Source organism: Lonchura striata, chromosome 6 (genome assembly GCF_046129695.1).
Source record: "Lonchura striata isolate bLonStr1 chromosome 6, bLonStr1.mat, whole genome shotgun sequence".
NCBI lineage: Eukaryota > Metazoa > Chordata > Aves > Passeriformes > Estrildidae > Lonchura > Lonchura striata.
Window position 1 is genome coordinate 69,208,332 of NC_134608.1, and position 24,427 is coordinate 69,232,758.

The window sequence follows — 24,427 nt, forward strand, 5'->3', positions numbered from 1 at the left end:
CCTGTAATATCTACCTGTTCTCACACAGAGCACTTGGCTGCAGGGACACATTCCCATCATTCCTGCCCAGGTTTCAGGATTCAAACACTGCTGTCCTTCCCAGGAGCTGTTCCTTCAGCTGCCTCGGGAGGGCCTTTTGGCCTCTGGACCCACACTCTGGCTCCATTATTAGCACTGCTGGATCCAAACCCTTTATCTCCACCAACAGCAGTGATTTGAGGTGGATCTCCTTTTTTCCCAATTGTTTTAAACACAATGTCAATAATTGTGCTACCCTGTCATGGGTTTGAATAATCCAATCTTGTTCACTGTCCTTTAACCAAATTACTGCATTTACCCCTTGATAATCTCCATCAGTTCCTCCTCCCATGACATGAGCACTTTGCAAGGCCAAGCTCCAGTGAGCAGTTACCAAACCAAAGTGTCCTGGAGGAATCTGGATTCCTGTTCCTGTATTGTTAACTCTCCTTTGCTTCTGATTTATCCTGACTAATTCCAGTGCATGAAGGTCCAGCCCTGCAGCCTCTGGGTTGGCCCTGCCAGGGCCATCACACCCAGAACAATTTCCCAGGCAGTCCCAGTCTCACTGCCCAGGGCTGTATTTGCACATTGGGAGCAGCCGTGCACAGCCAGGGGGTTTCCATTTCCCCAGGGGCCATTGTTAAGGGCATGGAGCACATCTGGAGATGGGTTCTCCATGGGGACAGGTTCCCAGATCCTCATTCTTCAACTGCTCTTTTAACAACCCCTTCACCCGTTCAACCAATCCTGCAGCTTGTGGATTGTCTGGTACATGAAAACCCCAGCACTCCTAATCACTGTATTTCTCATGTAACCCACAAAGCATTCCACACCACAGTATCAGCAAGCCCTATAAAAATAGCCAATTTCATCCCTTCCTCCTTTATTCTTTGTATACAATCTTGCAGAATTTACCACTGACATTTGCGTCTTGCCCAGTCCTTTTCTGTAGGGGATTCAGTGTCACAGCGAGCAGCCAAAGCTGACAAATTAGTATTGTCAGAATTATTTCACATTATCAATTTTTTATTATGTCAAAAAATATATATGATCACATTATATTTTTATATAACTGCTATTATTAATAATAATAATTATATTTCCCTTGCACAAATGAACCTGATTCATTATTTAAACCTTTCTCTGTCCCTCCATGTGGGAGCATTCCAAAAACAATTCTTCCTTCTGTTGGTGCTGTTTCAAATGTGCTGTTAACAAAATTCACCCTCATCTTCCCAAACCCACAAGTTTTTTTCCTTCTTCCATATGCAATTTTTGGATGCATTTTAAGGCATCCAGGGGTTCAGCCTCTTTTAACCGACTGTTCCACTGCTCACATGGTGCTCCCACCTCAGCCCACTCCAGAGTTAAGGAACTCCAGGGAAGGGCTTCCCATCTGGGAATTTCTGATGGGACTGATTCCTCACATTTACATATAAAAAGTGACATTTTGTTGTGATCTGGCCAGACTGTGCCAGTTTTGTTTTACCCCTGGGCAGGGTCAGCACCAAAGGCACAGACACCAGCTGAAGGAACCAGTGCCATTGACTGTAGCTCAAAGCACAAAGGATCACAGCAGGAGCAGCTCAGCAATGCACCCAACCATCACCACCAAAGGTTGCAGCAGTGGCTAAGAAAGATCCAGCACCAGTTACCCTCAGGCTTTGCCATCCCCCAGATCCACACAGCAGCTGGGGAAGCTGTCACAGCCAAGGGCTGCAGAGCCACTCCTGGACACTGGGAATTCCTGCAGGTGCCTCCAGCCACAGGTGAGGCTCCAGCCTCGCTGGGAGAGGGCCCAGCTCTGACAGTGCTGAATGAACAGACTGACAGCACTTCTGCTGCGGGAGCATCTGGACCCCCAGACCCCCCAAAACCGCTCCAGGACCCCCAGACCCCTCCCGAAACTCCCCCCGGATCCCTCCCCAAGGCCCCGATCCCCCCAGCCCCCCCAGCCCCCAGCCCCAGCCCCTGTGCGGACCCCCCTCCCCAGCGGCGCCGCCCCAGCCGCTCCCGCAGCTCCGGCCTCTCCCAGCGCCTCCCCCGCTCTGGCAGCGCCGCCCGCAGGGCCCGCCCGAGCCCGCTCCCGGCTCCCTCTGATTGGCTGCCGCGGAGCGGGGAGGCGGGCGCTGCTGAGGGGAGCCGCACGCTGATTGGTCGGTTTGGCACGGGGCGCGCCGCTATTGGCTGGGGAGCCCGCGCGCGCGGCGGAGGCGGGAAACTGTGAGGGGAGCGCGGCTGAGGAGGAGCTGAGGGGGGGCCGGGGGGAGCTGGGGGGGTTTGGGGCGGGTCTGGGGAGAAATTGGGGATTTTGGGGGGGATTGACGGGAAATAGGGAGTGTGCGGTGGGTTTGGGGGGAATGCGGGGGTCTGAGGGGGCTTTGGTGGGTCTGAGGGGGTTTAGGGAGCTTAGGGGGGAGCTTGAGAGGGTCTGGAGCATTCTCAGATGAGTTTAGCGGGATCTGAGGGGAATTGGGAGGGTCTGAGGGGATTTTGGGGGGGGTTGTGAGAGGAATTGGGGGGTTCTGAGGGGATCTGAGGGAATTAGGGGGGGTCCGAGGGGATTTCATAGGGTTTAGGTAGGATTCAGGTGTGTAAGGGGGATTTGGGGGGGTCCAATAGGATTTGGGCGGTCTCAGGTGGGTCTGGGGTCAATTTTGGGGTAAAGTGGGGGGATCTGAGGGTAATTTGGGGGCTTTAGGTGGGTCTGGGGTGGATTTGGGGCTCTGGGGACACCTAAAGGGGTGCCAGGGGGTGAAGGGGTCGCAGCCCCAGACGCCCCTGAAGCCCCCCTGTCCCCACAGAGGGGTCCCGGCCCTGGCGGTGCAGGACCCCCGGCCCCAGCCCAGCATCTCCATCAACCACCTGAACCGGGACACCAAGGAGGACGGGGATGGCTGGGGGGTCCTGGGGGCTCTGAGAGTGTCCGTGCCTGTCCCCAGGGGCTCAGGCTGTCCCCTGGGTGTCCCCGAGCTGGAGAAGTCCCTCTGCGCCGTTTCCTCGCCGTTTGGGCAGATTTTGGACATTTTGGTGCGGCGCAGTCTCGGCCTGCGGGGCCAGGCCTTCCTCACCTTCAGAGAGATGAGCAGCGCCACCAACGCCCTGCGCTCCCTGCAGGGCTTCCCCTCCTGCGGCCAACCCGTGGGGAGACAGCGACTGGGGGAGTTCTGACACTGGGGAAAGAACTGGAATTCTGGGGAAAACCCGCCAAACTCTGGCCTCAGATATCCCCAAAATCCAACTTGGAATCCTTCCAAATGCACCCCGAACACCCCAAAGCTTCCCCTTTTATGACAAGCCCGTGGTGAGACAGAAATGCTGGGGGAAAATCCTGGAATTCTCAGGGAAAAAACCCAAAATCCTGAGGGAAAAAAACCAAACCCAACCAGGATTCCCCCCAAAATCCCATCAAGAATCCCTGAAATCGAATTGGAAACACCCCCTAAATCCAACCAGGAACCTCTTAAAGCTTCCCCTTCTATGACAAGTCCATGGTGAGATCCAAATCCTTGGGAAAATCCTGACATTTTGGGAAAAAATCCTGAAATTCTGGGATAAATCCTTAATTCCTGAGGGAAAAACTGAAAATGCAGCCTCAAATATCCCCATAGTCCAACCAGGAGCCCCCCAAAGCTTCCCCTTCTACCACAAGCCCATGGTGAGAGAGAAATAAGAGTAGATGTCCTGCGATTTTGGGAACAATCCTGAAATCCTGGGGAAAACTCCAAAATCCTTGGGAAAAAAACCCAAATCCAGCCTCAATTATCCCTAAAATCCACCCTAAAACTCCCCAGAGCTTCCCCTTCTGGGATAAACCTGTGGTAACAGCAGAATCTTCAGAAAAATACCCAAATTTTGGGAACAATCCTGAAATTCTGGGAAAAAAAGCACAAAATTCAATTGGGAACCCACCCAAAATCCTGTGGGAAACACCCAAATCCAGCCAGGAACCCCCCCAGAATTCACCCTGAATCTCCCAAGCCTTCCCCTTCTACCCCACAGTGAGATCCAAATCCAGGGGAAAATCCACAGATCCTTGGGAAAACAGGAAATGTTGGGAAAAAGCCTGAAATCCAGGGAAGAAACAGAAATCCACCCCCAATCCCCTGGGAAGGACCCCAGACCCCTGTTGGAACCTCCTAAATTCCTCTGAATTCCCCCAAAATCCTGCTGGAATTTACCAAATTCCTTCTAGGACTTGCCAATATCCCTCAAAAACGTCCCTGATTGCTCTTGGAACTGCCCCAGATCCCTTCTGGAGCCTCCCCAAATCCCTCAGAACTCTTGAAAATCGCTTGGAAAACCCCAAAATCCTTCTTGGAACTGCCCCAAATCCCTGAGAATTCCCCCAGATCCCTCCGAAAGCCCCAAATCCTCCCCAGATCCCCTCTGAATTCCCACAGACCCCTCAGAAAGCCCCAGATCCCCTCTGGAACCTCTCCCAGATTCCCCCAAAATCCTCGGGAACAACCCCAAACCCCCCGAGCCGTCCCCAGCTCCCCCCGGAGTGATCCCAAATCCCCCCGGAGCCAGCCCAGGTCCCCTCTGGAAGCTCCCCGAGTCCCTCGGGAAGCCGCAGATCCCCGGGAGCCGCCGGGCAGCGCCGGGAAAGCCCAAAGCCCCGCGGCAGTGCCGCATCCCGGCCGGAGCTGCCCCGGGAGCCCCGCGGGGCCGGGGCCGGGGCCGGGATGCGCCGTCCCAGCGGATCCAGCGCGCCCGGCCGGGCTCGGCCAGCGCGGCCCAGGGCAGGGAGCGCTGGTGGGGCGGGAGCGGGAGCGGAGCGCGAACGGGACCAGCGCAGAGCCAAGGGGGGAGAGGCCCCGGCCCCACAGAGAGCGGGGCCGGAGCGCGGGGCCGGGCGGGGATGGCTCGGGGATTGTTCCGGGCGATTCGGGCACTCGCAGCGATCTGGGCGGGATTCTTGGGCTGCTTCTGGGAGGTTTGGCTGGGATTTTGAGGGAAGTTTCTGTGGGGATTTTTTGGGTGGATTTCCTCGCACTTCGGGTGGGATGTGATAGGACTTGGGGGCATTTTTGGGGAATTTGAGAGGGGCTTGGTGGGATTTTGGTGCGAATTTTTTGAGTGGATTTGGTGTGGATTTTGGGGGGGTTTTGGGGAAATTTTGGTGGGATATTTTGGGTGATTTGGTGGGATTTTTTTGTGTGGATTTTGTGTGATTGGGGAACTTTTGGGGGCATTTTTGTACAGTTTTTTTCTGTGTGGATTCTGTGGGATTTTCATGGGAATTTAGTGGGACTTTTTGAGGGATTTTTCTGTGGGATTTCTGGGGATTTTGAGGGCAATTTTTTATGGGGATTTTGAGGGATTTCTATGAGCCTTGGGGTGATTTTTGTGAGGAGTTTTGGGGTGAGTTTTGTGGGCTTTTGGGTGGAATTTTTGTGGAGATTTTCCTGGGATTTTGTGTGGATTTTCTGGCATTTTCGAGGATTCTATGGTGGAATTTTTATGTGATTTTAATGGTATTTTTGGTGGGATTTTTTGTGAGGATTTTGAGTGATTTTTATTGGATTTTGGTGGGGTTTTGGGAGTATTTTTTGGGAGATTTTTGCTGGATTTTGGGTAGTTTTTTTTTGGGATTTTATGGGATTTTGGTGATATTTTTGTGGGGGATTTTGGGGAGATTTTTGTGAGTTTTTTTTAATTATTAATATTTCGGTGGGGTATTTTTTTGTGGTTTTTTTCAGGATTTTGTTGGGATTTTGGTGTTTTCTCTTGGGATTTTGGGCAGATTTTGTGTTGCGTATCCAGAGTGACTTTGGGCAGCTCTGGGGCAGCTTTTGGGGTTTGTCTCCCGGTTCCCCCAGCTGTGGCAAAGCCCCGAAGCACATCCTGTTCCTGCCCAGCTCCCTGAGCAGCCCCAGGAGCTGATGCTCCCCGTGCTCCTCAGCCAGGGAGATCTGGGGCAATCCCGGCATTCCGGCATTCCGGCTGGGCTTTGGGGCACTGCGGGGTTTTGGGGCTTGGGGGTGAGAGGCTGAGGGGGCTTGGGGCTGGATTTTTTTTGGACAATATTGGAATTTTGGGGGGGAATGTCTGGATTTTTAGGAGGAAATTTCTGAGTTTTTTGAGGAAAATAACAAATTTGAGTGGGAGGAAATTCTGGACTTCTTAGGGAGGAAATGTTTGGAGTTTTGGTGGTAAATTTCTGGATTTTTGGGGATGAATTTCTGGATTTTTTAGGGGGGAATTTCTGAATTTTTTTGGTGGGGGAGTTTCTGGTTTTTTGGGGAGGGATTTTTGGATTTTTTTGAGGGGGAATTTCTGGATTTTTTGGGAATGTTTCTGTATTGTTTGGAAATTATTCCGGATGGGGAACAGGGTTGGGTTTGGATTTGGGGAGAAGTGTTTCTGGATTTTCTGGGTAAATTTCCTAGTTTTTTGAGAATATTTCAGGAGTTTTTTGAGGAACATTTCTGGATTTCTTTGGGGAACATTTCTGAATTTCTGGGGGAAATGTTTAGGATTTTTTTTTTTTTTTTTTGAGCATTTCTTGATTTTGGGGGATATTCCCGGGTGTCTGGGGAACATTCCTGGGTGTCTGGGGAACATTCCCGGGGTGTATGGGGGAGGTTCCCGGGGTGTCTGGGGGAGGTTCCCGGGTGTCTGGGGAAGGTTCCCGGGTGTCTGGGGAACATTCCCGGGTGTCTGGGGAACATTCCTGGGTTTCTGGGGAACATTCCCGGGTGTCTGGAGAAGGTTCCCGGGTGTCTGGGGAACATTCCTGGGTGTCTGGGGAAGGTACCCGGGTGTCTGGGGAAGGTTCCCGGGTTTCTGGGTTAAGATTCCCGGGTGTCTGGGGAAGGTTCCCGGGTGTCTGGGGAACATTCCTGGGTGTCTGGGGAAGGTTCCCGGGTGTCTGGGGAACATTCCCGGCTGTCTGGGGGAGGTTCCCGGGTGTCTAGGGAAGGTTCCCGGGTTTCTGGGGAAGGTTCCCGGGTGTTCCGGGCTCTCCTGGCCCCGTTCCCATCCCAGGTTCCCGGGGTTCCAGGAGCTGCGCTGGTGCCCGGGCGCCGCGACATCGCCTCGCTGCAGTTGGACACCGAGGTGCAGGCGGGCGCCGCCCGCGAGGCCCTGCAGGGCTCCAGCATCACCCAGAGCCACCCATGGAGATCTCCTTCGCCAAAAAGTGACCCAGAACACCCCAAACCCCACCAAAATAACCCCAAACCCCCCCAAAATGGGCCTGAAATACCCCTCAAAAACTGCCTCAAACCCACCACTAAATAACCAAAATCTGCCCCCAAACACCCCAAATCCCTCCAAACCACCCTGTAATCTCAGAGGAATGCCTTGAAATCCCTCCAAACCACCCTGAAATTCTTCAAAGCTGCACCTGAATGCCATAAATCTGCCCCAAAACACCTCAAATGCCTTCAAGCTGCCCCAAAATCCCATGGAAACACCCTGCAGTCCCTCCAGACCACCTAAAAATCCCATAGAAATACCCTGAAATCCCTCAAAGCACCCCAAAATCCCATAGAAACCCCTGAAATCCCATAAAAGTGCTCCCAAATCCCATAGAAACACCCAAAAATCCCTCAAAACCACCCCTAAACACCCTAAATCCCATAAACCTGCACCCAAATCCCATAGACCTCCCGCCAAATCCCAAGAAAATACTCCAAAATCTCAGAAAACTGCCCCAAAAATGGTCCTGACCCTGCCCCAAACCCCCTGCACGCCCCCACTCCCCCAGGTAAATTCAGCTCAGCCCAGCCCAAATCCTCCCTTTTTTATCCTAAATCCTTTTTTGTCCTACATCCTCCTTTTCTATCCCAAATCCTCATTTTTTTTATTCCAAATCCTCCTTTTTTAACCCCAAAATCACTTTTAATCCCTAATGTATTTTTGACCCTAAATCCTTCTTTTCCCAACCTAAATCCTCCTTTTCCCATGACAAATTCTCCTTTTTTCTCCCCACATCCTTTGTCTGTCCCCAAATCCCTTTTCCAATACCAAAATCTCTCTTTTCCACCCCAATTCCCCGCCTTGTTCCTCTTTCCACATCCCAAATCCCCTTTTCCCATCCCAAATCCTTCCCTGTCCACCATAAATCCCCTTTTCCCACGCAGGATCTTTCCCCATCCTGAATCCCCCAATTCCCACCCATTCCCCTTTTTTTCCCGGTGTTGTACCCAGGGTCTTTCTGCAGACATTGCACCTGGAGCTGCCCCAAATAACCCCAAACAAACCCCAAATAACCCCAAACAAACCCCAAAAAACCCCAAACAAACCCCAAATAACCCCAAACAAACTCCAAATAACCCCAAACAAACCCCAAATAACCCCAAACAAACCCCACTGTGTCCCCCAGGACTGGAGTGGATATGGGGGGGTCATGACCCGAAACTTTGGGGACTGGGAGGATTGATCCTAAAATTTGGGGTTTAGGGGGGTTTGACACCTTGGGGTTTGGGAGTTTTTGACCCCAAACTTTGGGAACTGGGGGAGTTCAACACCCCAGGCTTTGGGATTTTGTGGTTTTTTTCCCATGATTTGGGGATCAGGGGGTTTCACCCCCAAACGTTGGGATCAGGGTGATTGGACAAGCCAGGTGTTTCAACCTCCAGGATTTGGGGTTTGGGGGTTTAGACCCAAAAATTTGGAAACTGGGGGGATTGACCAACTGATTTTGGGGGATTTCACCTCAAAGTGGGGGAGATCAGGGGGATTTGACACCCCAGGGTTTGGGATTGAGGAGGTTGACCCCAAAGTTTGGGAATTGAGGGGTTTCACCCCAAACTTTGGAGAGGAGGAGGGTTGGACAACCCAGATATTTCAAACCCCAGGAGTCGGGGATTGGGGGTTTTAACCCCAAACTTTGGGGGCTGGGGGTGTTTGACACATCAGGATTTGGGATTTGGTGGTATTTGACCCCAGACTTTGGGAATTGGGGGTGTTGGACACCCCAAATATTTTGAAACCCAGGATTTCGGGTCAGGAGGGTTTAACACCAACGTTTGGGATTTTGGGAGTGTTTGACACCCCAGGATCTGGGATTTGGGGGGTTTGATCCTAAAATTTGGGGTTTGGGGCAGGGGGGAGGTTGACATCCCAGAGTTTGGGTTTGGGGGTGTTTGACCTCTCCCCTCCCAGTGTTGGGATTTGGGGTGTTTGACCCCAATGTTTGACCCCCCGGGTTTGGGGTCGGGGTAGGGATAGGAGCCATTCCCTGGAAACAGCGGTGGGATTGGGATCGAGAACAGGAACGGGAATGGGATCGGGAATGGGAGAGACCCTGACTCAATAATGGAGCCCACCCCCAGGGAGCGATCCTGCCCCAGTCCCGGAATGGACCCATCCCCTCAATCCCGGACCCCTCCCCAATCCCAGCCCCTCCGCAGCCGCTGACCGGACCCTCCCTCAATCCCAGCCCGCCGCAATCCGGATCGGAGCCATTCCCGGACCGGACCCTTCAATCCCTTCTTGGGGCGGCTCCTGCCGCTTCCAGCCCATTTTTGGGGCTTCCAAGCGGCTCCGGGGACCCTCCCCATTTTGGGGTGTTGGGGTGGCCCCAAGGCCGCCCCGAGGGCCGAGGGGGGATGGAAACCCCAAACCCGGGGGGCTCCTGGGGGACCCCAGTTCCTCCCGGCCCCGCCCCGAAGCAGATCCTGGCCAATCAGAGCGCGCGGCGTTGATGACGATTCAGTTCCCGGGCAGGAACTCGGCGCTGGTCCCGCCTGGAGATTTTCAGCCAATCAGCGCCCGGGACGGCTCTGACTCATCAGTTGCCAGGCAGAGTCCAGCGCCTCTCGCAGCACCGGCCAATCTAAACATACAATGGAACACACCTTAGTGAAACAATTCATACTACAGATATACTAAACACGAAACCAAACACCACTATAATGTCTCATACAATTTAACCAAACAATTAAACTTTAATAGCACCCTTAAATACTCTAAAAAATTAAAATTATTTATAAAAATATAATCGCAGATGGGTGGTCTTATATGGATATTGGTTTTTGGATTGTTTGGGTTAGACGATTTTTAAAAAAGGATTTTTATAAGAATTTAAACAGCTGAGAAGGAGCCACTCTGGAAATAGAACTGACTGAAAATGAATGGGAAAAACATCATTAACTCTGAAAGTTTTATTTGCTATCAGATACATCCCAGCCACCCAGCCCCACACAATCCCCATCCCACCACTCCAAACTGGAATCCCACTTCTTTCAATCTCCTCCCAACCCCATCTCACCCTGGCAGCTTTGGAATCGAGTGAGCTTTGTGTGGGATTGAGGTTTTTTTGAGGGGGAACAAGCAATTTGAGGTGGGATTGTGCCTTTATAGTTTAAAATCCAGTTATTTTCAGTGGGGTTGAGTGTTTTTGTGGTGACAAATTCATCCCTCTTGGCTTTTGAAATGCAAAGAGATGGAGAACACTGCCCAAAATCACCCCAGAACCCACAAATCCTCCAGAAGTTGAGTTCATGGTGTCCAGGGTGAGTGCAGCTGCTGGCGGCAGGAACAAATGAGATGTATCTTGGTTTCACAAAACTCCAAAATCCATTTCTTATCACCGAAAGACAGGGCAAAGGCAGAGCCATGGGATTTGTATAGGGTATCCCAGGGGTGGAGTTTGGGTTTGGGTCAAGGGAGGAATTATTGGCAACACAAGAAGGGTGAGATCAAACTCCTGCCTCTCAGCAACAGGGGCACTCCACACAGAATGCGTCCCTAAATCCTAAATTCCCCCTAAAACTCCTGTGAAATGGTGACACTTCAGATATTTTTGATCAGTTTCTTTAATTTAACCCTGTTTTGGCTGTGTTTGAAGAATAAAGATGAATCAGAGGAAAATTAGGGCCAAACCAAAAGGATAACCAGTCAGGTGTGTTCCCAACATTGATCACAGGGAATGTGGGTCACCAGACCTGTGCCCAATGTGGGTCCTGCAGTGGGGGATGGAGCTGGAGCAGAGCACGAAGCTCTTCCTGCAGGCGGGACATTCTTGGGGCTTCCCTTACTGGTGCCTCTGTTGGTGTCTGGTCAAGTGAGAGCTCTGGGTGAAGCTCTTCCCACACTGGGGACACCCGTAGGGCCTCTCCCCAGTGTGGATGTGCCGGTGCCTGACAAGGGAGGAGTTGTGCTTGAATCCCTTCCCACAGTCAGGGCAGCGGAAGGGCCTCTCATCTGTATGAGCTCGATAGTGCAAGAGGAGATAGGAGCGAGTCTGAAACCCCTTCCCACACTTGGAACACTCGTAGGGTCGCTCCCCAGTGTGGATCTTCTGGTGGACAATCAGGGCACCACACTGCCTGAAGCTCTTCCCACACTCCCTACACTCATAGGGCCTTTCCCCAGTGTGGATCCTCTTGTGGCTGCTCAGGTGGGAGATCCGCCTGAAGCTCTTCCCACATTCCCCACACTCGTAGGGCCTCTCCCCAGTGTGAATCCTCTTGTGCTGGATCATGTTGGAATTTGACAAAAAGCTCTTCCCACATTCCTCACACTCATAGGGCTTCTCCCCAGTGTGGATCCTCTGGTGCTGGATCAGGTTGGAGTTTGACCTGAAGCTCTTCCCACACTCTGAGCACTTATGGGGCTTCTCCTCATCATGAAGCTGCTCAGGGACCACCAGCCCTGAGCTCTGGCTGAAGCTCTGCCCACCTTCCTGGACCAGAGTGCATCTTTCCTCCTCAGATCCCCTCGATCTGCGTTTGCAGCCCCTCCTCGTGCAGCTCCCATTGGGTTCCTGCACCATGGAGCCACTCAAAACAGCGTCTTCCACAAGGTTCTGCCATGGGGATTTGTCCTCTCTGCTCTCCACCCTTAGCACCTCATCTGTGGGAGGAAGGACAAGGAGAGGATGGGATTTGCCTCTGTGCCAGAGGGAAGGGCAAGGAGATCCCCCCAGTGTGTCCCCGGCAGGAGGGCACCGGCAGCGGGGCTGTCCTGCAGCTGGGGGCCAGGCTGGGCTGGGAGATGGAGCAGGAGAGAGGAAGAAAGGGGCACTGACTTCCTCCTCACCCGCCTCGGTGTCCCAGGTCTCCTTCCTCTTCCTCGCAGCCTCCTTCTCCATTTCGTGAAGGTTTTGGGATGGGAAATCCTGTTTTGGGAGGAAAACAAGGGATGAGCACAGTGAGTTTTGTACTGTTTCAAAGCAAACCAGGGAGAGAGTCTAAGCCAGAAGGACAATTTAATAAGAAAATTAAGATCAAAGCTATGATACAGAAAGACAGGTTTAAACTCACAGAGTCAGGATATAATCTGACACCCTGATAATCAGGGTGGTGGTAGCTGTCTGATGAAATGGTGGCTGCAGTCCAGCTGGAGTGATGAACGTGATTTTGTCAAAGCAGTGATCCTGTAGAAGGGTCTGGTCTTCCTCTGAAGGTCCAGTGGTGCTTATGGAGCTCTTCTCCTCTGGGAATGCAGCAGGCAAGGTGATCGTGGTGTTGCAAATGGTGAGATTATATCCAGGTAGGAATGCTTGGTTCCTCCCCCTGGGCGGAGCATCCCACAATGGGATGATGTAATTTTATCAGTGCTGCAGTGACACTCAATGGCCCATTAAGAGAAGATGGCCCCTGGAGGGCGTTATAAGGGCTGAGCCATGGAAGAGATAAAGAACACTGCCCCACCTGTTGATAACAGTTTTTGGAGATGGGGACTGAAAACACTTTTGGTTACATCTGACATTGTAACCTGAAACAGTGAGGCAATCCCTGCTCGATGTGGGGGGTGAACACCACCCCCCTTACCCAAACTGGCTCAGGTGTAAAACCCTCACCCTGGGAAGGCCACGCACACAGGGGACAATGTCACACTTGCCCTGTCCCAGGGGAGACCTCTGTCCCTGGCACTCCCTTGCTGTCTTCTCTTTTTCTTTCCATCTCTCTCTACCTCACATTTACTGGTCAATAAAATCCACTTTGGATTTGATCTTGTTAGCACCTTAATTGGAACAGAGGCATCTCTCTAACAATTTTATTATCCAGATTGCAACATTATTTTGCACAGTGAGTTCAGGGCACTGTTGTCTGACCCCAAGTTCCTTTGACAACATCCTGGTTTCCTCCTCGCGGAGGTTCTGCCTCTTTCCGGAGGAACTCTTGGAAACTTGGATGCAGCTTCCTCTGAGCGACTTTTGGGAGACTTATGAGGAAAGTGGAAGTTGTGGGTGGCCAGGGTAAAGAAAATATTTTGTTTTCCTGCTTTGAAAAGTCTGTTAAAATCTCTGGAGGAAAGGGACCAAATGATACCAGCGAGATTGACAAGGATCATTCACCCCAAGGTGAGAAACACAAGGCTACTAAAGTCCTACAAGAAGCCCAGCTCAAGTTATTCCCAAATAACTTTTGAATTTACATGCTTGGGGGGAGAATCATTATTTTCTTCATCCCTGTCACCTTTGTGACAGCTACACAGACCATTCCCTTCCTTTTAATAATCTGTATTGGGTCAAATTTCCATATTTCATTTTTTGGAACCTGCCAGCTGTGCAGAAACTGATGAAATTTGGAATTACCACGGAATTGCTTCTGTTGTTGGTCTATTAATGTTTGGGATTTGTTTGTGTTTCCATCAGAAGTGACTTGTGGGAAGAGCAAAACTTCCTCAAGGCATTTTATGTAGGGTTAAATTTGATTTCTTCTAAGTTTGTTTTGTCCAGTGTCCAGGCGATGCTCAAGGGGTCTCTGGTTTTGGTTTGGCCCTAATTTACTTCTGATTTGTCTTTATCTCTTAAAAACACCTGAAAAATGACTAAAAAGAGTATTGACCAGAGATGTCAGAAGTCCCACCATTTAAGAGGTATTTGAGGTGGAATTTACTGTTTGGGAACATATTCTGGAGGATTTGTGGCTTCTTGGGGGATATCTGGGAGTATTCTCCATATCTTTGCACTCCAAAACCCAAGGTGGATTGGTCTGTCACCTCAAAGTGACTCAATCCCACCTCAAAATGCCTGGTTCCCACCTCAGTCCCATGCCAAAATTGCTCAATTCCTCAGCCTCCAGGATGAGATGGGGTTGGAAGGTGATCGGGAGAAGTGAGATCCAAATTTGAGGTTGTGGGGTCAGGATTGTGTGAGGCTGGGTGGGTGTGATTTATTTTGATAATAAGTAAAACTATCAGAATTATTGATTTCTGTCCCATTCATTTTCTGTCAGTTCTGATTTGATTTTCAGAGTGCCGCCTTCTCAGCTGAATTTTTTCGTGACCTCCTGTCCCAGACTGAAAAGTAAGATGTGTTCTATTTCCAACTGTATGGCAATTGTCCTGTGTTAAGTGGGCAGTTTTTCCTTATCTCTTCCACAGTTAATCCTCCCTCAGGGGAGACATCTGCTGATAATGGGCTATTGTCACTGCATGACTGATAAGAACTGTAACATCCCATTGTGAGATGCTCCACCCAGAGGGAGGAGACAAGCATTCCTACTGCATCTGGTCTGGAGATTCTGGCCCACCAACACAGCTTTTTCTGGGCTGGATTTCTCAGAGGAACAGCTGCCTCTTCCTCTTCAGAGGAAGACACCCTTTCCTATAGGATCACTGCTCCAACAGAACCACACCTGACACTCCTGGAGGACTGCAGCCACAATTCCAATTGGATTGTGGCCAACACCCTGTCCAACAGGGTGTCAGGTTGTATTCTGGCTCTCTCAGTGTTGTTTTGGTTCACTGCATTGATCATATTTTCATTTTCTTCCCTAATAAAAAGCTGTTATTCCTGCTCCCATATTTTTACCTGAGAGCCCCCCTTAATTTCAAATTTATAGCAATTCAGAAAGAAAGAGTCTACATTTCTTCATTTTAGGGGAGGCTCCTGGTTTCTTTAGAAGACACCTGTGTTTCCAAACCAAAACACCTCCTTTCTCTCCTGCCTTCCTTTGCCTGCTCTGTTTCTCTCTCAGTGTCTCCCTTGACCCAGGGCAGATCTCACCAAAGACCCTGCCCTGATTTCATTCCCAATCCATGAGCTACAACAACCATGGGGGAAGTTATGAATGCTGGCAGTGAAATGTCACTGTAGGATCTTGCTCCGCTCAGCTTTTGGCTCTTCCATAAGAGCTCTGCCTTCAAGGGCAGGAACATATTTTCCTGGCTGGAAACTGGAATTCCAGCCCCTGAGAGCGTGTGCCATGGATCCCAGAAGGGCATTCCCAGAGGGACATTTCTGAGGCTCCCAGGGTGCTGCTCCTGCCGTGCCTGCCAAGGAGCTGTGCAGGGCAGGGGACAAGGTGCAGCAGCTGTGTTGGTGCTGCAGTGTCACAACAGCTCCTGGTTCCAGGAGTTTCCGCACTGCCATCAGCAGTTCCTGGGTTCCATGATGCCCTGCTGTGTCCCCATGGATATTTGGTGTCATGAAGTTCTTTGGTGTCACAATGGCCACCTCTCTCCATGAGCTTCCACAGTGTCCAAATGGCCTCCTTGGATGGGCAGTGTCACCATGGACCATTGGCTCCATTCAGCCCCGGTGGGGCACCATGGACTCTTTGGTTCCATGAGGTTCTGGGGGTGTCTCCATGATCTCCTTGAATTCACAGTGTCACAATGGGCCACTGGATCCACGTGGCCCTGCTGTGTCACCGTGGCCTTTTGGTTCCATGGGACCCCAGGGTCACAATTGACTCCTTGCTTCCATGTCACCCCCTCAGTGCCAAAATGACCCCTTCGTTCCATGGGGGACACAGAAGATTTATAGAAACATTGAGGAAATCCTGCTTAACACTGCTGGGAATATCTGCCTGCATTCTAGAAAGAGGTTGTCCTGGGTTGTAAGATAAGCTTGTATTCCATTTGCCATCTGTTGAAGGCAAACCGGTTGGACAGGTTTTTGTTATCTCTCTCAGAGACAATGGTTTGCCCTGTAGAGGCAATGGTTTGTTTATACACCATTGACTGATTCAATGCAGGGCTGGTAAATGTAACACCGTGAGGGGTCCCACCCAGAGGGGGGAAGCCAAGCACTCTATTGTTGTTTAAAGGGGTAGCTTTTTGGGGAGAGGAGGCAGCTCTCTGGGCGGGACTCCGAGAGAAGCAGCTCTCTCTCTCTTCGCGGGATTCCCGGAGAAGCAGCTCTCTTCGGCGGCACTCACAGCGAAGCAGCCGGCGCCCGCTGAGGCGACGGCAGCGGAGCTCAGAGGCAACCCCGGCGCAGAGGAAGACCAGCCCCACTGCCACCAGATCTTCAGAGGAAAACTATACCCTTCTAAAGATCACCACTGCAGCTACAATTCATCAGCCACTGCAAGGGAAGCAATTGTCCCAGCAGAACTGATACCAGCACCCCTCAGGTTCTGGACTTTTTCTTTCACTGGTTTTGTTTGTACCGATTGCATTTGCCTTTTTAAATTGTTGTCTAGTTTTCTCCTAGTAAAGAATTGTTACTCCCACTCCCATATCTTTGCCTGAGAGCCTTTTAATTTAAAGATCCTGGTAATTCAGAGGGAGGGGGCTTTGCCGTTCTCCATTGCACAGGAGGCTTTGCCCTCTTTCACAGACTCCTGTCTTGTCGAACCAAGACAGATTTTGGCGCATCAATGTGGGGCTCGAGGGCATTGAGAGGGAAAAAGGATTAACAGTTCTTAAGTAATTTGGTTTTTTGTTGAGTGTAAAAACATCTTCAGCGTCACCATGTGGTCTAGTTTACCTTGGTTTGGGTGGCATGTGATCGTAGCTATACTTTTCCCATTTGCAGACCCTTATCTAAAAATGGGTCCTATAACTAAGGCTACGGTGTCTGTTATCAAGTTTGGCTTCTGGGTTAATTGGGTGAGGAATTAATGGATCTTTAATTTCCTCTGGAAGGCAGGTACATGGATTCATAGCTATCACACGTTAACTGTATGTTTTTGGGGTTACTTTAATAACGGTACCTACTGCGAGGAAATAGCACCTGGGCAAACTTTCTCTCAACCTTTTAACCATCTTTTTGGGTCTGCTCCACCAGTTCTCAAAGCATTAAGATCCTTTATAAGTGCTAATGATACCATACAATGGGTGGTGTTGCTGATAGTCCTGTTATATTTAGCATTCAGAGATAAGGGAAGATTAACCTGGATAACTACCCTCACACCTACACCACAGACTCGAGATGCTGCTGCTCCAGAGCCTGACCCTGCCCCACAGCCCACCTCAGAAATGAACCGCCCAGATTGGGTGAGGGTTCTGGTTAAGGAGATACGAGAGATGCTGAAGGAGTGCATTTCCCCAGCTGGTGAGAAACCGGCCCTTTGCCTTGAGGAGGGACAGTCTAATAGTACAGCTGTGGAACCCACTAATGTTACAACTGTCCAGGTTCCAGCTGAACCACAAAGGCAGTCACGGTCAGCAGCAGTTGCCCCGGTAGAAACAAGGAAGTCTAAGGTAAAAGCAGAGCACCCTGCAGATAGGGACAGGAATGGAGGAACCTCACAACCCACAGGGGACCCAGAGATTGCTATCATCACCGAGTCCCTGACGTACGAAAGTCTTCGTAATCTGCATAAAGACATTGTGCGACGAGGGCGTGAGGCTTATGCTACCTGGCTACTCCGGGTTTGGGATCTTATGGGTACAGGCGTGCAGCTGGACGGTGGTGAGGCAAGGAACTTGGGACCCTTGACCCAGGACTCGGGTATAAATCAGGTTTTTGTAAGGGAACCAGGGTCCCTTTCTCTCTGGGAGCGGCTCTTAATGAGTGTCAGGGAGAGGTTTGTCCACAGAGAGAGAATGCAAGAGCACCATCATAGAATGCGCTGGAAGACTCTCGAGGAAGGGATCCAACAGCTGAGGGAAGTGGCAGTATTGGAGGTACTCTTTGGGAGGGATGGACGACACAATAATGACCCTGACAAGGTCAGGTGTACGGGACAAATGCTGTGGAGTCTGGCAAATCTTGGGCCATCTCAATACACCACCTTCATTGCAACAACCAATGCTGACGCCCACCGGGAGACAATAGGTTCTGTTGCCAACAAACTTAGGAATTATGAGTGTTAGGAAAATAAGGCCTTTTTGTTCATATAGAGTCTCTCATATTCACAGAATAGAGTTTTAATTAGAGCTTGTACTTGTCTGAACATGTTCTCATCTTGTCAGGCATTCCAGTGTCTATCTCATGCATTCCAGTGTCTATCTCATGCATTCCAGTGACTATCTTTCAAGGTTGACTTCGTTACGAAGTTTTTAGGGAGTTAGAACTGTTTTGAAAAGGCTGCTACTAGACACCCAAACACCTAAGCAAATAGATATGTTTCAAGGATAGTTCCGTTACAGACTTGGCAAAACATGTAAACGTGCCTCGAGATAACATTTCTTGTTTTTGAGGGAATTTCCAGGTCGCAGAGACAACCTTAAAGAAGACCACTGGCGCCATCAAGAGGCAGAGAACGACCACCTAACAACAGGGTGCGCCTGCGCAGAAGAGACACTGGAGCGTCACCAGAGCGTCACACACCCGGAAGAGACAACCCAATAAGTGGGGGGGAAACGGGGAGCTAGGCGCGGTAGTTGAACCGACTGCCGCCCAGCGCGCGCTGGTTTGCTTTCGCTTTCTGCTATTAATAAATCCTTTTAATTGGATTTGACAGCTATTGTGCTCGTTTATAACAATTTGGTGCCGTGACTCGGATCGGGATCTGGGGAACCTCTCTCTGAGAGGGGCGCCACGATTCCGCTCCCTTGAGCGGACTCAGACCGGGGTTTTTTACCCTCATCCCGACCGACGAACCTAAAAGCCTAGAGAGCGAAAGCAAAGAAAGGGAAGCGGGCCCAGGGTACCCCGTAATTTTTGTGCACAAAAGTCCGGACGAAGAGAAGACGCAGGACGCGTGAGTATAAAGGGGATCCGTTCGGGCGGGGTTCGGGATCCCGGAGTACGGCGAGTGTGTGTGTGTGTGAGAGGAGGACTGGCAGCCGGATTCTCCAAGCGAGTGTGGACCCTCAGTAGTGCGTTTTCCAGAGCCCGCGAGGGCCTGGGCCACGAACCAGGGGAAGCGATTGTGCTGTCGTGAGTGACTGAAGGTACTCCGGAGGACATGGGGCAGGGGGGAAGCAAGGATAAATCCCCCTCCCCGGTGGGGGTAAAACTTCCCCCAATTCCTAAGGAGAGTCCCTTAGGGTTTATGCTAACAAATTGGGAGCACTTTCCAGGGGCACCTGGAAAGGATAAGGCAAAGATGATACACTATTGCATAGAAGTATGGGGAGGACAAGAGATTTCTAAAGGAGTGTTTTGGCCCGTCTTTGGATCCTCAGAGGACTGGGTAAAGCAACTGTTGAATGGTTGGGTACACGCTAAGCAACCTTCTAACCTTGAGGAGAGTGCCTATGCCCAAGTCTGGATAGAAAAGCCGGAGGTGCTCGTGTTTAAACTCTCGGAGGCTTCAGGGAGAAAGAAAAAGAAGGGGCGAGCGGAAGAAGTAATCATTGCACCCCCGCCCTACATTCCCCCTGCACCAAATGCACCCCCTCCTCCTCCACAATCGGATGAGGAAGAATCAGACTCAGACTCTGATCAACCCTCAGGCTCGCGTGGTCCTCTTACCCGAAGTAAGACGCAAGGCAAACTATTTCCCTTAAGGGAAATGCCGATGGGGGGACCAGAGCCGGGGATTGGATTTATTTCGGTGCCTTTAAGTTCGGGGGATGTTAGAGACTTTAAGAAGGAGATGGGAAATTTGCTAGAAGACCCCTTGGGCGTGGCAGAGCGGGTGGATCAATTTCTAGGTCCTAATATATACACCTGGGAGGAATTACAAGCTATACTTAACATTTTATTCACGGCCGAGGAAAGGAACATGATAAGAGTTGCTGGAATGCGAGCCTGGGATGCCCTGCCCGCGCATGCCCAGCAGCCGGCCGATACCAAATGGCCTCTCCAGAATCCTAATTGGGATAACCAGGATGAGGCTCATAGAGCTAACATGCGGGACTTTCGGACCATATTAATTGATGGCATAAGAGAGTCCGTTCCTAGGGGCCAGAATATAAATAAAGCATTTAACGACCGACAAAAGAAGGATGAAACCCCCACTGAATGGTTAGAGAGGTTAAGGAAAAGTTTCCAGCTGTACTCGGGATTAGACCCGAATAACCCAATGGGACAGGCAATTCTCAAAGTCCAGTTTGTCTCGAAATCTTGGGATGATATCAGGAGAAAGATACAGAAAATGGATGATTGGCAGGACAGGGATTTAGCAGAATTATTGCGAGAGGCGCAGAAGGTTTATGTCCGCAGAGAGGATGAAAGTCAGAAAAGACAGGTGAAAATGATGGTTGCTGCAGTGAGGGAAAGCAGGCGGGTAGAGGAAGAACAAAAGAGAGTTACTCGGAAAGGGGGGGGTGACAAGGGAAAGGTAGGAGAAAGGGTATGCTATTATTGCGGTAAGAAGGGACATTTCAAGAGGGAGTGCAGGAGGAGGCTAAGGGACGAGGAGGAGTTCAAAATCGAATAGGGGAGTCAGGGGCTCTATTTTATGGGGACCAAGAAACATCAGAAAGAGCCCTTGATAAAATTGAAGGTGGGTCCCCAAGGCCAGGAAATAGATTTCCTGGTCGATACAGGGGCAGAAAGATCTACTATTCAATTTCTGCCTCAGGGCTGTAATTTGTCAAAACAGACAGCCACGGTAATAGGAGCTAAGGGGGAACCTTTTGAAGTACAAATTATCAAAGGGGTGGTGGTGGAATCGGGAACTAAAGTGGGGTTGGGTGACTTCCTATTAGTTCCTGAAGCGGATTACAATTTGTTAGGGAGAGACCTGATTGTTGAATTGGGAGTTCAAATTGAGGTGGTAGAGAAGGAATTAAAGATCAGACTTTGTTCCCTCCGTTTAGAAGATGAAGAGAAAATAAACCCCGAAGTGTGGTATAATCCAGGGACTGTGGGCAAATTAAATATAACCCCATTTACAGTGAAAATCAGAAATCCTGAAATCCCGGTAAGAATAAAACAGTATCCAATTTCACTAGAAGGGAGCAGAGGGTTAAAACCTGAGGTTGAAAGGCTGTTAAACCAAGGACTGCTAGAGCCTTGCATGTCGCCTTTTAACACCCCTATACTCCCGGTAAAAAAGGCAGACGGATCCTATCGGCTGGTGCACGACCTTAGGGAAATTAATAAGCGAACCGTGGCCCGATTCCCAGTAGTGGCGAATCCCTATACTCTTTTAAGCAAACTGGGACCTGAAAATGAGTGGTATAGTGTAATAGACCTGAAGGATGCCTTTTGGGCTTGCCCTCTGGACGAATCCAGCCGAGATTATTTTGCCTTTGAATGGGAGGACCCTGACACGGGGAGGCGACAGCAACTCAGGTGGGCGGTACTTCCACAAGGCTTTACGGAATCACCCAATTTATTCGGGCAAGCCCTGGAACAAATTTTGCAAGACTATAAAACAGACCCAGAGGTAAAGCTAGTTCAGTATGTGGATGATTTGTTAATAGCAGGTAAAGAAGAAGACAAAGTCCGGAAGGAAAGTATTAAACTATTGAATTTCCTGGGACTAAAAGGATTAAAAGTCTCTAAAGCAAAACTACAATTTGTAGAAGAAGAAGTTAGGTACCTGGGACATTATTTGAAAAAGGGAGAAAAGAGAATTGATCCAGATAGAGTACAAGCAATTCTATCTCTGCCCCTACCGCAAAGTAAACGGCAAATTCGTCAGGTATTAGGACTTACAGGATATTGTAGGCAGTGGATTGAGAACTATAGTGGGAAGGCAAGATTTTTGTATCAAAAACTTACCCAAGACGGGCACCTCAAGTGGACAGAGGAGGAAAAATCTAAATTCCAAGAATTAAAAGAAACTCTGGTCCATGCTCCAGTCCTAAGCCTCCCAGATTTAAAGAGGCCCTTCTTTTTATTTGTTAATATCGCAGATGGAGTAACTTATGGAGTACTTACCCAGGACTGGGCGGGGAAAAAGAAACCTATTGCATATCTGTCTAAAATCTTAGACCCTGTAAGCAGGGGATGGCCGGGCTGTTTACAAATAATTGCAGGCTGTGCGGAGTTAGTAGAAGAAGCAAGGAAGATCACCTTTAATGCCACTCTGAAGGTATTAACTCCACATAACATACGGAGTGTAATGCAACAAAAAGCAGACAAATGGATCTCCGACGCCAGGCTCCTAAAATATGAGGGGATTCTATTAGAAACCCCTAATTTCACTTTAGAAACCACCTCATTACAAAATCCAGCCTCCTTCCTCTTCGGAGAGCCCGAAACTGAATCACTGATACATGACTGTGTAATTACTATAGAAGAACAAACCAAAATTAGACCTGACCTGGAGGAAGAAGAATTAGAGACTGGAGAAAAATTGTTTGTTGATGGGTCATCCAGAGTAGTTGAGGGGCAAAGGAGATCAGGATATGCCATAGTGGGGGGGGCTGATTTAAAAGTAATCGAATCTGGACCCCTAGACAAAACATGGTCAGCCCAAGCCTGCGAGATATACGCTATCCTAAGAGCCTTGGAACTATTAAAAGGAAAAGAGGGGACCATCTATACAGATTCTAAATATGGATACGGGGTGGTGCACACTTTTGGAAAATTATGGGAAGAGAGAGGCCTCGTAAATTCACAGGGAAAGGACTTAATCCATCAGAAACTAATAATAGCCCTCCTGAGGGCCTTGAGAGGCCCTACTAGGATAGCAGTGGTCCATTTAAAAGGGCATCAACGGGGAATGGATTACCGGAGTAGGGGTAACAATGCGGCAGACTATGAGGCAAAGAAAGCTGCAATTATCAAGACATTAACCTTAAGTGAGGGAATTAGGAAGGACCTTGTAGATACCCCAAAGAACCCTGGGTCTACTACCCAGGATAAGCTTATATTTACAAGGGAAGAACAAGAGAAGCTTACAAAATTGGGAATAAAAGAGGAATCAGGGAAATGGCTGTTAAAGGATGGGAGGGAGGTTTTACCTAGAGCCATAGCCCAGCGGATGCTCAGTAAATTACACCAGAGAACACACTGGGGCGCTCAAGGACTGGTGGATCACTTTGCCACCCATTATATGACAGTGGGCCTACATGACTTAGCGAAAGGGATTACTAGAAGCTGTCCAACCTGTCTACGAGTAAACAGAAGAAACCTAAGGAAGCTACCCCTGGGTGGGAGGCCAGTGGCAAAGAGGCCCTTTTCAAATTTACAAGTAGACTTTACTGAGCTCCCCAAGATAGGGAGACTAAAATATCTTCTGGTTATAGTGGACCATTTAACACATTATGTAGAAGCAATCCCCACTGCCAGAGAAACAGCTCGGACGGTAACAAAAGCCTTGCTGGAAGAAATAATACCTAGATATGGGGTCCCAGAAACGATAGACTCTGATAAAGGCCCCCATTTCACTTCAAAAATAACACAGATGCTAGCAGAAGCTCTGGGCACAAAATGGGAACAACATACTCCCTGGCATCCACAGAGTTCGGGAAGGGTAGAAAGAATGAATGGGGAAATTAAGAAACAACTCACCAAATTAACACTAGAAACTAAATTATCCTGGATAAAATGTTTGCCGTTGGCATTATTAAATGTTCGAACTCAGCCACGAGCTGATGTAGGACTATCCCCATTTGAAATGCTATATGGGATGCCCTATTCCCTAGAAAAAGTTCAAACCAATCCTAATATTACTGATCAAAGTATTAATAAATACTTAACCATTTTAATGAAATATAAAAAACAGTTATGGGAAAAAGGGATGTGGGCCCAAAGACCACCCCTAGATCTTGTGTTACACCAGGTACAACCCGGCGACTGGGTCCTCATCCGGAGCTGGAAGGAAGATTCGATCACCCCAAAGTGGGACGGACCATACCTGGTTTTAATCACCACTGACTCCGCAGTCCGTACAGCAGAGAAGGGATGGACTCATGCTAGCAGAATAAAGGGACCAGTGGATCCAACTCGATTTCATACAGCTTCCAAAGAAGCGAGCTGGAAAATTGACGGGAAGCCGGGGGATTTAAAGCTAACAGTAAAGAGAACTTACAAATAATTTTCATGAGCTCTATCAGCTCTAAAGACATTTGGGTTGGAGATAACTGGGAACTGCAAGTACAACTAGTTGGAGAAACAAAACCTCCAGGATACTGTAAACGTCTAGAGGATTCAGCCCAGCAGCCCTTCTATCGGTTCATCCGACTTGAAAAAGAACAGAGACCTTGGGAAGGGGAGGGCCACGCTGAACATCAAAGTATTAGAGTAAGGTGTAGTTGGTTAGATTGTCGTTGTTACCCTTTTGCCTGTTTTTCCTGCAAAATCTGTAAAGGATTGTGGTGGGCTCACTGCAGAAAGGGGAGAGCTCCAAAAAGTGTATGTCAACGCTGCTGGCTGGAGCAGCGCAAATTGACATCTGAAGTACTAAATTACAAGGTTGCCACTCGGGAATTGACTAAAGGATCCCCAGAGTGGTGGGAGGTTTTCGTAAAGGGAATC

General features: G+C 49.6%; 1 protein-coding gene across 1 annotated transcript in view; it reads right to left on the reverse strand.

Moving 5' to 3' along the window:
- Window positions 1-12,070, reverse strand: part of LOC144246561 (uncharacterized) — a 1,050,450-nt gene extending 1,038,380 nt beyond the window's left edge. Inside the window, exons 1-2 of the mRNA XM_077784471.1 lie at window positions 12,019-12,070; window positions 11,229-11,832 (exon numbers count right to left, since the gene is read on the reverse strand). Of these exons, the coding sequence (XP_077640597.1) occupies window positions 11,229-11,832; window positions 12,019-12,070 (656 nt within the window). The remainder of the gene's footprint in view (window positions 1-11,228; window positions 11,833-12,018) is intronic.
- Between the last annotated feature and the right edge of the window lie 12,357 nt (window positions 12,071-24,427).